Below are 15,805 nucleotides of genomic sequence, written 5' to 3' on the forward strand. Positions count from 1 at the left end.
CATGAACAGGTGTATGTGAGAACGACAAGAAATTCCCCCCTCTCTGATTTTCCTGCCCTTCACACCTACGACCTTCTCTCTCATCGTCAAATGAAATAAGGGGAGGGTCAGCTACTGCGACTCTGTTATTACGTAACATACTACCCCTAGCTTCGTATGCCGCTTGCCAATGACTCATTTTTTCTTTTCTTTTCTAATGGTACCAATAACCGAAAGATTTATATACTTAATGAAATTAATTTCTTTCCTTTTATCCAGCTTACAAATAGTAGACTAATACAAATTTTATTTTCGTTTTTCTTGTTTTTAATCACAACCAGATTCGAAATCCACTTCTTATTGCCCTCACGCATTAAGGTTTAAGTTCCGAGATTGAAACATGAGGTAATTTATATTTATATGTAGCGGCAGTCTTGTTACCAAGTAATCCACTACCTATGAAAGGGTATTTTAGGATTCCCCTTAATGCGGAGTAGGTTGGGCAAGTAATCCTTTTCGTGAAAATTATAAATATACTTCAACTCGAACAATTTATTGTATAATTTCTTCAACATAAATGTAAATTCAACAATAACAATATAACTGTGCAGACACAAAACAACTTCACTCAATGTTAACTGGAACCCTTTCCCAATTTGAATAGTAGTCCGGAAATTTTTATACATTCGCATTCCACTACTTTATATTCTAAATTAATTTTACTGGTTGTACTTTTGACAGGTTTCATATATCAAATATCTACACAAATTGAATTTAATCCCCAAATATAACAATATATATATTAAACTAGTGACCAAAGACATACACTCACCAAAAAGTTGTAACAGTTGGGCCGAAATGGAAAGAAAAAAAAAATAGATTAAAATTTTGTACTTACAATTTCCTGACGAGCTGCATATCAATGGCACTTACATACATTACACTTAATTAATCCGGCTACTTTCTGTGTAGGAGCATTATTATCCACACACTATTCCGAAATCACATTTAACTAGTTATCAATTTAACGGACACAATTTCTAAGCTCCTACCCCTGCTTACCTCATGTTTCAATCTAAAGGAAACGTAATAGATACGGGTAGAATACAAAAGATAGATGGCGTTTTAGTCACTTCGAACAAACGAATATCAGAACCATGACATTGACCTACAGAGCCAATGTTTCCATATACAAGTTTATTTAACTAATCAGCTGATCGAGTTTTCAAGTTCTTTTTTTTCATGAACTTAAGAGAAATGTCTCAACATACACACACACACACAGACACACATACAAGCGGTAGATAGTGCTCTATGACAGGCTATATCTCGTTGAGTTTGGTAACGTTCATTACGATGTATGGTTGCATTAAATAACAACTATCCATTAAATATGGACAAAGAAAACCAACAGGAGATGGGATGGTATAATCATGCATAAAAATAAATAAATGAACTAAAATAAGAAAATGAAAATAAATTTAAAAAATAAGAAAATGAACTATTATATGTAATCACTGTTCATTTCATTTTTATTGATGATACATTTTCGACTAGTCATATAAGTTTGTATAATTTTTTGGATTTTGTACAACCACTAGGTATACATCCATCACGAGATTCAGGAAACTGGTGTATAAAGACTGTTCCCATGTTCAGCAGCGCTGGTCGTATTTCATACGTTCTTCTTTTAAATAGTAACCTGAAAAACGTGAATAAGTTTCAGTGCAAAGTTTTTCATGAATGTTACAGATCAATAAAACTGATCTTATTAGCTAACATTATCAGTGACAATACATTCTACATTTCTGATATTTCACCAGTAGTGACACTTTGGACGAAAATATTTTAAGATGTAAAATTCCTTACTGTCTTGTAATGGCTCTCCACGTTATGCAGTTATTGCATCATTAATTAATATATTTAAATACTATGGATTGAACATACGTACTTTCTCTTTGCTAAGTTTTTCATCCTTCATTTAGTTAAAAAGAAGTCACAAGGATATTATATAACATACGAATTCACCTGAAGTTGTCCGATTTGGGTCAAACCTGGCATGCTTTTAGACCTTGACCTGCTATAAAAGCTTGTGAAATATTGTACAGGTGGCCCGTTTGACTGACTAGTATTTGTAATTCTGGACAAAAAGTTTCGATATGGTAACACTGTGTAGCCTGAGAATGGGGATAACGGCCACTATGCCATATGCCATACCAGTGCGAGAGTGGCTGAACGAAACATTCCCTAACCGCTGGATCGGTCGACGTGGAGTGGCCAGCTCGATCTCTCGTTTTGAAGGACGCAATTTGGCCGAACTACGGGAAGCTAACACAGAAGAGTTCCACAGGATACCAGTACGGGTCTGTCAGGTAGCTTGTAACAACGTCGCTCTTCGTCTCCAGGCATGTGTCGTTACGTTGCTAGTTTCTTTACCGCAGTCTTTCAAACTTCATATTCATAATTATGGACTACCCTGTAGTGTACAGTCCGCAGCAAAAAACCTGCAAGATTAGTATGTAAGTTTATTGTGAAACGACGAAATCTTTTGTTCCAAAATAAGTGTGGAGGGGAGGACGCCAAGGTTTCTTCTGGCGTGATTCGTGCAACTTAGATGTTACGTTGATTCCCTGGGCTGTTAGGCGTAGTTTCACAATAGACTTACATGCTCATGTTGCAGGTTTTTTGCTGCGGACTGTACAAGTCTTTACTTCTTGAGTTATGGGTAATGAAAGTTAGGATTTGGACGTAGTCAGTTTTTCTCAAAATATTTTTTTATTGCTATTTAGAGCAAAAATACATGAAACAATCTTATTAAACGTTAATTTGGGGGATAAGAATGTAAAGAATTAGACGGTATATTGAGTGAAGTACAAATTTTTCTCCAATAGAAAACTTTATATTCTATTATTATTATTATTATTATTATTATTATTATTATTATTATTATTATTATTATTATTATTATTATTATATAACCGTTACCAGGTTATATAAGTAATTTTTGTGGATGCTCTGTATATTTTGGAAGGAAAAAACACTTCCTCGATTCGTACTTTATTTTTGTGACGCAAATAATTTCTTTCTTCGATGGGAGCTGCTAGTAACCGATTTCTTTCCCACGAATTAGAACAATAGTCTTTCATCGTTCACAAATACATACATGTGGAACGTTTTTTCACGGTGGGAAGATTTTAGTAAGTAATAAAGACCACATTCATTTTCTGAACTCTCTCTCTCTCTCTCTCTATAGATATATATATATATATATATATATATACTAATTGGATCCTTCAGTGTTTCTTCCGTACTCATTAATATGCAAAGACTACATTGTAAAGTTATTTGGAACTAAATTAGGTGTTTTCTTCAATTACTTATGGACATACTAGCAGGGACAGCTGCGACCTAGCTAGACTGTCGCCTGGCAATAGTGTTCAGCCACTTTTTTTATCTAGAACTTCTCACGACCAAGTTATCATCGTTTTCTTCTACATTGTGGCCAGTGAACTGTAAATTAACGCAGATTCTTTCAACATTTAATTTGCATATCCATACAGGTGGCTTAACCGGATTACATTTTAACACTAGAAGGACCAAAATTTTTACCTCCCTAGAAGTACCGAGCCGTCATTTTGACGGCTATTTAATTGGAAAGGATTTACATCATTTTTCTTTATATTTCCCTTATTTTAGCTTTAATTTAATCTGTTTAATAGACTAGCTTATGTTTTATGTAAGTTTTTTTCCGTGACATAATACAGGGTGATCCACTAAACCCGTCAATATGTTAAATGTAATATTAATATCGGAAGTTCGCTCACAGGACAGTGACATGAAAAATTAAAATAAAGGAATAATACGTACATTCCTACGTATGAAATCCTTTTTTACTAGTCAGGTGGTCACCCTACCTGCCCTGTAGACATTGGCTTTGCTATTTTTCTTTAGCACAGACCCTGTGTATAATACACCAAAGTAATTATTTTTGTTTCATACTTTTTATTACATGAAAGTAAATTTGCATTTTTAATATAATTTATTTCAACTTGTATACCGTACACTGAACTCAAGACAGCAACACTTGTCTCGGTCTTAAACTTGTGTAGTGTGAGTGGATTTTCTTATTGATATCCATAAACGTTTGTAGTGAACATATCCTTTTCTTTCCGATTCAAGCACATTTTGGGGAGTTCTCTTCTATTTGGACGCATACTACCAATAAAGGTCTTCTCTTTCTTTTTCAAAGATTCGGCTAATTTTTAACTTGTAAGAAAAGTTATCGCAAGTAACATTCAGTCCTCTGTTGAGAAAAGGATTCATCGTCTTCAGAACAATATATTCGCCTAACTGGAAGTCTCGACATCGTTCTTAGTCGTTTCCCAGGTAGGGAATGCCTTTGAGTTCATACCGTGACTTTACAGCCACAAGCAACCACATTTGATTCCAAATTTGTCAGGCTTGTTTGGCATATAGTACTAAATGTATTTGCATCTCATCTTACTGGAAAAAACTGTTCATCCACACAAACACTGTCGTGGGTTTTACAGTGCCTGATACAATTCTCTATGAATAAGTTCTACACAGATGATGCCAAAGCAAGCTTGTTTGCTCTCAACATTGAAGACCTAGGGTACTTTTCATCAAATCGAAGATACTTCATTATTTGAAGAAATATCTTCCTTTCCATAATCTTTCTGTAAAACACTGGTCCACACCTTACGTTCTATAGTTTCTTTACGGGTATATCTGAAGCTACATGAAATTTCAATATTGCACGAAATGAAACGGGTCCTGCAATTGACAATGGCCAAAGAGAATCTTGACGGTGTAGCTTCAATAACGGTGCATTTCAGAATGTTTCTCAGCAATGTCCCGTCTATGAACAAGCAAAAAGCACTACCAAAATCATCATCTTCAATATGATGTAACGCATAATATAACAAACAGGTTTCTCGCGAAGGATGTCGTATGAGGCCCAGCATTGTTTTGCGTGTCCACTTTACTCCAATGTGTCCCATGACCTGCTATAAAGATATTTGATTGATTGCTTCTGGAAACTTCTATATCTGTCTCCTTCCTATTATCCGAAGAAGTAGCTTCAGACACTTCATTTCGCTACTACTGCTGTTTTCATCAAAGTAATCTCCCTGTTGTTCTTCCAGGCGAAATTCATTTTCACTCTAATATTAGAAAGCACGTAACATTTTATCAGGTCTCATGTTGCTTTTGTAATTATTCATATGTACCTTCAAGAAAACCTTTATGTATACAGAGAACAATATTACCAACGAGATACGAACATAATTGAAGAAGAAAATCATTCAAAGAAGTACCATATTTTTCTCCCTTACAGCAATAAAAAGCAGAAATAAAACGTATATCAAATAGCAAACTCGTTGTAAAAACTAATGTAAAATATTTCAAAATTTATTATTTCCAACAGAGATACTATCATATAGCGTACAACCTGAAAAACTGTCCACGTCAACAACAAAATATAGATTATTAAATGAGGCAGTCAAATTGACGGTCTGGTCCTTCTAGGGGTATACAACAAAAATATGTATTTATTTAAAATAGACACACAATGTTTATGTGCTATATCAAACCTCTCTTTAAAATAATAAAAGTTCTAAAGTATGGTTATATAACTCAAAGAAATATGTGAGATATAGAAAATTGTTATACGTGATGCCGTCAAAATGACGGCTTGGTCCTTCTAGTGTTAAAATGAACTGCCAATATTGACCAGTTGGTCAACCCAGCTCGTACCTGGAGCACCTAGCTCGAGGAGTTTTCTCGTGTGTCGATACAGCCAGGGATGCGTACGAGACAAGATTTGTGTCTGTCTCGTCTCGAAAATGTGCTGTAAAAGTGATGTCTCGACTCGAAAAATGTATATTTCTCTATTGCAAGAGCCGTGTCTCGACTCGAATTTTGTCAGGAAAATCCTGTCTCGACTCGTCTCGTGCACATCCCTAGATACAGCCAACATGTTCATTTAATGCGCTATAGAATTACGCAAAGGGACATCAGCCTAATTAGCTGCCCAAGGACTTGCATAGCGGCTAACTCTCATTTAGTGAAGTCCCGGGTCCGCTGCGCTGACCCAGTGAGAACCAGTTTACGGTAAATTTTTTATTCTTATACAGTGCTGACAGACATTCACTCCATAGATACGTCACTTAAGCTTTTAGTAGATTCTCAGCGGAGCCGCAAGGAACCTACGTCGTGGGATTATTTTCAGTGTTACCCCACAGTGCTAACCCCCATGTGCATTAGTTATTGGTGTGAGAAAAGTATTTGTGTTGAACCCCCAAATGTAATATTTCATTCATATGTATATATGTATACGTGATACATTCTTAAAGGGTTGCAATATCGTAAAATGTGAAGTGTAATTTTATGTTTGTAGAAATAGTTGAGTGTTTACATCTTTATCAGTGTTTAGTGTTGTGATTGTTTTTCTTATATATATATATATATATATATATATATATATATATATATATATATATATATATATATATATATATATATATATATATATATATATATGTATTTACACATAGTGCATTTAATGAATAAGCATAGTATTATTTTATTTAATGAGTTTTCGTTGTATGTGTAAATGATATTTTGTGTGTCATGGTCTGAGTGAACATCTGGATGTCCGTGAGGATTTCGAGACGAGATATCCGAACCTCTCGGTGCTTGACGCTCATCCCATTGTCGAAACCTGAGAGCCATCCGGGAAAAGTTCTGTAATTCCCTTTTTGAAAATGTTCTTTGATGTCTTAACCAGGTAAGTTCAGATCTCCTGAAAGTACTCGTTGTTGGGACAGCGGGGACAGATCCGGTAAGCGGCTACAAAAATCATCATCATCATCGCCTCCGCCACACAAACTAACACCATGTTTTAGTTGGTAGCATAGCGGAATAAAATACGTCGAGAAACCTTGAAACAGTTTGCTGTTTTCAGATGTTTTCCTTAATACAGTGAAACCTGTCAACTTGGCCACCTGCTTATCTTGACCTGGATCGTTTTGAACCTGCATTTTCCTATAAGACATTCGTTACTTATTACTTTGTAAGTTGTCCACCTACCTATCTTGGAAGTTGGCCGCATTGAGGCCATGTCTACCCTATGATAATAATGATAATTTACCTGCGTATCTTGGCCATGCAAAGTACCGTTTAGTTATTTTTCTTAACTCTTTCACATTCCCACATGAGGGGCAGATGTTCTGTATTTGTGACTGAAGACGCATGGATTCCCATGATTTGTTCTTGGAGGTCAATAGCAGAACACTACCCTGATAAAGGGGTGGTGACGGAAGATGTGAATAAGAAAAAGCACGTACAGGAATTCAGAAAATGGTTGTACGTATTTGTTTACCCTGTCTGTTTTGGTAGAAGCATTAGCTATATCGGCTCCTTTCATCAGTGGGGAGCTTTAATAATTCCCGAGGGAAAATTCTCAAGGTTAAAGCTAACCATCTTAATTATCAACTATTGGCACCTGATAGCTTGTCGAAAGGTAGCGGAGATTTTGAGATATGAATTTCCTTAAGATTTTCTCAAAACATCTTTTGCTCTGAGGGAAACACTTGTAGCTCATTAACAAGAGGTAGTTAACGGTAAAATCAGAATGTGCGTATGCGCCAAAAGAATAAAATAAATATGTCTAGAATGAACCCCCATGAAATACGTAATTTCTTCTAGTACTGTATATTGTTATGATTACTGTATATACATTATTTAAAAGTAGCTGTCGTGCCATTGCTTATTAAAATTTTACAATCAAGTAATACTAGAAATCCTATTCTAATAATACATGAATCACACTTATTTTCTATAAGTTGGCCACCTGTCTAAATTGGCCACTTTTCAATGGAACCGATGGTGGCCAACATAGATAGGTTTCACTGTACTAAATAGGAAGAATTCTCTTTTTTCTCTTCTAAATGTACACGGTGGAACCATACAGGGACCATATCCGGGAAGGGGGGTAAACATAAAGAAAAGTACAATTCAGAAAGCATATTAAAGACTGAACTGTTATGAAAAGTGGCGTGTGCTGTATTGTAGGTCCGCCGATTCTCTCCTTGGCAACGAGGGATAGGTAGGTGAGTGAGAGCTGAGTCTACACGATTTATAATTTCTTATTACTTTTTTTAAAAAAAAAAAAGATTTATAGCTTAAAGTATGCGAACCATCCAAGTAAAAATTATTCTTGCTCATCTTCCTAAGATTCTAATTTATATATTTTTTCATTTTTGACCATGTTGAAACGTCCCCATCCGCCCAGCCTCTCCAAACTCCCCATCCGCCTAGCATAGTAACACTACATTTCTTCAGATAGAAAAAGTAATTATGAAAAATGAACACGGAGTTTGAATTCGTAAAATTATTTGTCTTATTGCTCTTTTCTTAGCTTTTTCCTTTGACTAGCTTAATCATTGATATCTTTTCCAGAAACAAAGGCACAATTTGCTCGAGATGATCCGGCATTTCTTGTTCTTCTTAGCTTTTGGCTGTTCGGTAAGTACTATCGTTTTTTCTGTCCTATAATAATTGTGATGAGTAATGAAATGAAATCGGATGATTGTCTTACTTTTACGTTCTGTAATTTAAAGGAGACAGATAAATGGAAGTTAAGTGATACAAGTATTGATATTGTGAAGAACCAGGGAGAAAACGGACGAACTCAGGGACATGATTTTGTCTATCGCAAGGTCACGTAGTCTACAATGGAAATAGGTGCTTGTCACACCAAAGGTTAGCTCTCTAAAGTGAGTCACTTTAGTTCACCCATAATTACGGTATTTTAAATTTTTTTTCCTCTGAAATTAATCTAAATATTCCTGTCATTTTAATCCATTAACACTAAAAGCATAGTGTTATTTTGAAATTTATTATTTTTTAAAAGTGAGCGTCGTTATTCTTCAACAGCCTGTAAGCTGACTTCACTTCTGCTGTTTCAGAATTTAATTGTTTAGCAACTTATATGGGAAAACAGATTTCGATGATAGGGGTAACGATTTTCATGCACTGTTTTTGACTACAAGAAAGCGATTTAGCGAGATTTTGACTTTGTGAAAAGTTCTTTAGGGGTGACTATAGGAAAATTCATGTTTTGAAGCTCAAGAATTTTGTGTAACAGTTTGTGTCAAATGAGCCGAACCGTCCTTTTTTGGGGGGTATGTGAATAGATCTAGAATTGTTAATGGTAACAGAATTGATAATGTTTAGGGTTCCGATCCTGGAACGTAAATAAAAGTTTTAGTTCGGTGTGCCGAAATACATTCATACATTTGAAAACATCATTAGATCTAGATCGTTACAAGCTGCAAGCGATGTTGAGCAACTGTGAAGTGATAATCACAGCGACCAGCTACAGCGTTTTTGTTACAAACTCTATTTGTCTTTTCTCTATTTCTATTTCGCGTCCACTTCATTATTGGTTTCGGTATCTACTTTGAAATCGTTTTTATTAGAAAATCTCATTCTGTTCTACGCCCGTCATTGTCCTGTTCCAGAACCGAAACTCAGTTGAACCCGTTTACGTATGTTGGTTCCGTTATCTTGAGTAAATTTCGATTTTCGGGAAAAGATGGAGGAGGGAGAAGTTGGGGTAAATTCATTGTATGAAGTCTATTATTTTGTTTAAAGATTTCCGAGAAATGAATTGAATTTACGTTTTCCGTTGTGAAAAAATGACTTAACTAGCTAGGTTTTGACTTTGCAAAAAATGGTTCGAAGACAATTGACAAATTTCATTTCGAGTAAGTGGGGTAAGGGTCGAGTGATGGTCTTGCTTGACGATTGATATGGAGTGAAGTTTATCCTACCGTTTTCTGATGCCAGAAAGCTGTTTGACTAGATGAGAAAATGATTTAAGAATGATTATCAGAGGGATTTAAGGAGCTTTTAGTAATTCAAACTTTTGTTTACAAGTATCCTGAAACCAGAGGTTTGTATATTTCCAAATATTTTCCATTTCTCTAACCTCTTTTCATGCGAAGAGTGGACACTTCTAGTAGCCCTTCACAAAATTCCACATTGAGAACATACCTATAGGTGGAACATTTTTTATTCCGTTGACACGTTAGCCAGGACAATTCAGTAACTTACGCACTGAAATATGTTAAAGTCTTTAAAATATTCGCGACAAATAAAAATGTCAGAAGACTTTTAGCTTATTTTGCTCGAATGGATAGTTTTATATAACAAAAAAGAAAATCATGTAGTTGATTTATGAATAATTTATTACATATATATATATATATATATATATATATATATATATATATATATATATATATATATGTAAATTCTTAAATTTACCTAGGAGCTCCTTCGTGGCTAAGCGGTTAGCGTACTCGCCTTTGGCATGGGAGACCCGTTTCGATTCCCGGTGCGAGCTCATGTGGTTCGGATGCCACGTTAATAAGTAGGTCCCGTCTCATATAGCCTCATTGCTGAAAGAGACGTTTTATCTTAGCCATAGCCATTATATTTTAATTTATGCATTTCAATGTGCAACAACTTCATTTGTTTATTTGGTATTCCATATCCATGTGTATACATGAACAGATTTCAAGGAATATATATATATATATATATAAAGGGCGGGTTCAAGGGGGGCTAAGGGGCTATAGCCCCTCCTTGACGTTCAGGTTTACACTGGATAAAATGGGCTTCAATTCTGCTTAACACTGGATAAAACGGCAAATTATGGTTTAGCCCCTCCCTTGATCATATCCTGAATCCGCCACTGTATATACGGGGCTAAACCATAATTTGCCGTTTTATCCAGTGTTAAGCAGAATTGAAGCCCACATATATATATATATATATATATACGAAACTTGAGTATACGTTACCGAAAAAGTCAATTTTAACATTAAATCAGAGCTCTATGTCCTTCAAATTACATGCCATATCTTTTTATTCGAATGTAGTTTCTAATATTCCATACCATATTAAATGCTTTACACACAGTATTCGTCTAATAGGAATTGAAGATATAAAACGAAATATTACAAAATTTATACGCGCAATACAGACATCTGTTGAAAACCAAGGTTAGGTTAGATTCTTAAGAGTAATCGATAGTAGACCTCTTAAAGTTGATCTGCACCTTTATCTTTTACATAGGTATATTTGCCTAAATCACTTTCCAAATGTCTGTAAGCTAATACTGTTGGACAGACTGATATTTATACTCAACTATAAACACTATTAATTCCAGTTCGCTAAATCCATTTATTACCGTATTACATCCACATCATACTTGCATTTCACTATACCGTAGTAGTTTCAAATACTAAACAAACGTACCCATTACCTACATATCCACATACTAAGAGAACATACTAGGATTCACATCAATCCATTTTTAATATATTTTCATTACATAAACTAACTGTTTACACAGTATAGACCCTATTCCCTAGCAACCTACTAATATGAGTATGTGCCATTATCTGAAAACCTTATCAGCCCCTGTCCTCATTCCATACCTACCAACAACATCTAAAAACGATTTATATCTTGTTCTTTTGACTATAGAAACCTATGGAAGAAAGTAGGTGTGTTCGGTAATGAAATTTAAGGAATCAACTTTCGGTACATTTTGAATTCCGAAAAATAACGATACACTGAGAAAACAAGATATCGAACAGTTCACAACCAAAGTATAGCAGATAGAAGAAATCAACTATCACGATAAAATTGTAAAGTGCCATACACACATTCTTTTTGGAGTTTGAGTCTGGGAAGTTGATCGGTCTCTGAAACATTAGGTTAATGTATTAGTTCCAGTTTTTGTGTTTGATATGAGAATACAGCGGGGTTAGAAGTTCATTTACCGTCTTATGTTCGTCATTTAGAGTGGTTGTTGAATATACCTTGAATTTTTCAGATGTGAAGGAAATTAGTGTTATTTGTCGACTAAGAAAAAGCAGATAGAAAGAAACGAACGCTTCTGATATTGTTTGTTTAACAGAGAAACAAAGGCAGTGGAGGCGACTCGAAACATTTGTACCGTATACGAGAAGAATACCATCAAATAATGATGGGTCATTCATGAATGAATTGATAATTTTGAACGGTGCATTCATTTGAACTAGTACGGTAACAAATTAGCTTGTTCATTTTGAACTACTCGCTCAAAGTAACTGCCGTAACTTCAGCTCCATCGCCGTGACTCCGGCACCGAAATAGCGAACAAGCGTGCTAGAAATACCATGTGACGGAATAGCGAGAAAGAAACTAAAATAAAATGAAATGGAAAGAGTACTCATTACATTAACTCACCGGATATAAGAATCAGCTGTTCCTCATGTTTACATACAGTATCGTTTCTAATCCTTTGCACACTTCCGCAACTATATATGTAGTTCTAGAACAGTTAGTAAATTATTTGTGCACTTCACATTTTAACACAATTCAGCTTTGATATCTGCACACTTAGAAAAAATCATAAATTTCAGTCTTTATTGCAATTTTAAAATGTTCTATACAGCTGACACTTATTCAGCTACAGTAGGTAAAATGTCATTAAATCATAGGCTAAGCGCACTGAGTTTCCCCTACGAATCCTTTTTCATCACGATACTGGTGCCGTGAATGACGACACAGAATTCAACAACCAGTTTAAAAATGAAGTGGCACTTGTGAACGACTTCCGCATTGGTGCCGGAGTGAACTGAGGAATTGGTTCGTCACTTCTCTACCATCGAAGAAAGCACAGCAAAAAAATGTGATGTATGAATTCCAACAGGGTGTTCATAATACTCGTAATAATCTTGTCGTTTATAAAGAGAACAACTTTGACCTGAGTGATTCTTCACATTCAGGAAGGTCATCGGTCTTTGATAAACACTGTTTAAACGCTATAATACATGATCATCATTAACATCCAGCCCAAAAGTTGGTAAACTGGTATGATTAACTGTTGCCAGTTCAACTATTGTGCGACATTTTCATCTAATAGGTAAGGTTCTGACATTGGGGTACGTGTTCCGCGCGTGTTAAGTGAAGATAATATAAAATTAGAGGGTGACAGTTTTTACTTCTTGCTTTCACGTCATAAGTTAGCTTCTGAACAACATTATTTATTACTGTTCACAAGCATGGGATTTTATATGTCAGATAGATATTCAGTATGTGTTCGACTGGCTAGTTGGCCGGACAGTGGTTTGTGTAGGCGCTTGGGGTGATTACAATTTCAGTTAAACTGAAGTGAGTATTGTATGTTGTTCAATATCCTTTACAGGAAGTCAAGTTGAGATCACCGCTACTACTGAATATCTCTTAATTTCTGCTGAGTGTTCGTGAATGCGTTTCCATCAATATGTATAATGTACATGTATGTGGTACCCCCATAGCAGAACATGCCGCGATCTGCGATGTAATCGCAGAAAATCTGCCGCGCCTGTGCAGAAAAATTGCCAGAGGAGAAAAAAGTAGCCAACAGAAAAGAATAAAAACATGCGTGTTATATATAGATGTCTTAAATGGACGGACTACTCGCATAAATATAGTTTGAACTGTTTTTTACTCACGTAAAGCGTATTTTTAAGAATCACAAGTGTTTGTTGTGCAGAAAATTTTTGCAAAATTCCTCCTTTACAAAAGCTTATCGCAGAAAGACAAGGAAAGTTCTGCCATCGGGTGTGGTACCAACCAGAATAAGCCCCACACCTTGAAATCAGTCGAAGGAGTTTGTGGAACTAGTGGTGCAGACTAAAAACTTCTTTTTCAGAGTGAACTGTGTAAGTTTCACGAATATTAAGAGGGCAGACAATGAGGGCTAATCATCAACATACTTGGCCAATACGGTGCTTTTGGCAAAATACCTCAAACTTCTTTCACCAATTTTGTTGAGACACAAAAAACCAAAGTCTACGAAGGTGGTATTGCGATCGGGCAAAGGCAACTTAGAGAATAATGTGCAGGCAGAAGGCGTTATTCAAAGTAATAATAATAAAACGAGTTACGAACTAGGTTGCCATTTAAAAACTGACATTTGCTGTAACAATGCAAGATCTTCTCATCAGAAGCATTATTCAGAGGTCAAAAGAAGACCTTCAGAAGATCAGCTAGGACGGTTAGGAAAACAGTTAGACCTCGTCTAGCCAAGATAACGGTTGTTTTAGAAGTGGTGTAGCACATAGATTAAGATTGCAAGAAATGAGATTGCCTACAACCACTTTTCCAAATTGCATGCCACACTATGAACTTTTCAGCTATATTGCATCGTGTGACAGTGAAATTGTAATGAACCGTAATATATCGATCTCTTCAACACCCATTATCGACATTGTCCGAGAATTAGAAAAATCGTCTTTGATCAGAGAATGAAACTTGATTCTAAAAATGCTGTGGCGTGGTGCGCGTGGCAGTATTTGTATTTGAGGGTGACACATCTTTTTGGCCTCGTTTTGGCACATTCCCGCACTATGCAAATACCGCTGGACGGTTCGGGATGATCTGTCAACGTTTGTTGCGATGACATTTGGACGTCTGGACCTTGCATTCTGGACGCCCGTACGTTTTAGGCGTGCCATTAGTCCCGATAGGCCCGATCTTGTGTTTATGTAAGTCTTTCTGAGTTGTTTGAATTACAATTTAGTTCTGTTAATATTCACTAAGGACAGTAGTGCCCGTTCCCCCAAGTGAAATCTTCCCAAATATAACATTTGCCCCACCTTCCCCCTCCTCAAAATAATAGTAGAGGAGACCGGTTTGTAGTTCAGATTTTGTTTGTGTTCTATGTAAACTGTTCGAAAAGGCTTGCACAGATTGCTCCTTACCTCCAAAAGATAATGAATTCCTACACTGATTTGGATCTCAAATCATAAGAGGCAACTTCACTTGGTAATGTGTGCGTCCTTATTAAATAGAATCATTCTATATCCGCGTATGCCTCCCATCACCATTTTGTGCTTTCAATCAAAAGATAATTAATTCTTTGCTACAATTATTTTAAAATATTGTTGGTGTTCTCCTTCACAGTTAGCGTTCTTAAAAGCATCATTACATTATGTTTAAAGTTAAATTTTCCATTTTCAATATAAAAACTATCTACCAGAAAATTACATGGTTGTAACCTACACCCATAAATCCGTCTGTAGATACTCCTTGCTAAGGGTACACATAGCAGTTATGGGGCGCTGGTGGTCTACCACACTCTCGGTACTCAAGTATGGAACCTTAGGCAACTCCGCCAGTTTCACACAGTCACATCCGCGTGTGTTTGTGTCACTTACTGTACTGCATGCTCAAACCACCACATATTTCATACTTGGGGACGCGGTAGCTCAGTGGTAGAGCGTTCACATCCGGTGCTTAGGGTTCCTGGTTCGATCCCAGCTCGCGCCGTGTGGACTTTGTGATGGACAAACACCACGCTCGTGGCTTTTTTCGGGGTTCTCCCGTTTCCTCCCACTTTCTTCATTTCTCATCATCACCGTCTCCTTTAGCCTAATCGGCATAATCGTGGGACGTAAAACTGAAAGATTTAATTTCATTTTCATTTCATATTTCATACTAATCTGTCGTTAGCATTGTTCTGTCTTTCTACGAAATCATGTTCCTCTCTTGCTGTATTCTTGTGTCTAGGTAGTGTATATTCAAGTAGTGAGGGAACTTATAAAAAGGCCAAACGGATGTGAATTACCCTTATGTACACTCATATCCAAAATGATTGTCGCATATCTATAACAGTTTTCTTGTAAGAATATAATTTGATAATGATTTTGCAGGATACTTTTAATACTGATAGTATGTGTATAATCGGAAAATGTGTATT

At 36.0% G+C, this 15,805-nt stretch overlaps 1 protein-coding gene across 5 annotated transcripts in view; it reads left to right on the top strand.

Annotated features, from left to right (window-relative positions):
* Unc50 (Unc50 RNA binding protein) overlaps positions 1-15,805 on the top strand; it is a 212,291-nt gene that overhangs the window by 44,080 nt on the left and 152,406 nt on the right. For all 5 annotated transcript variants that reach the window (XM_081752560.1, XM_081752561.1, XM_081752562.1 and 2 more), the window contains exon 4: positions 8,461-8,526. In XM_081752560.1, the coding sequence (XP_081608686.1) occupies positions 8,461-8,526 (66 nt within the window). The remainder of the gene's footprint in view (positions 1-8,460; positions 8,527-15,805) is intronic.

This window comes from Thermobia domestica, chromosome 3 (genome assembly GCF_964235325.1).
Source record: "Thermobia domestica chromosome 3, izTheDome1.hap1.1, whole genome shotgun sequence".
Taxonomy (NCBI): Eukaryota; Metazoa; Arthropoda; class Insecta; order Zygentoma; family Lepismatidae; genus Thermobia; species Thermobia domestica.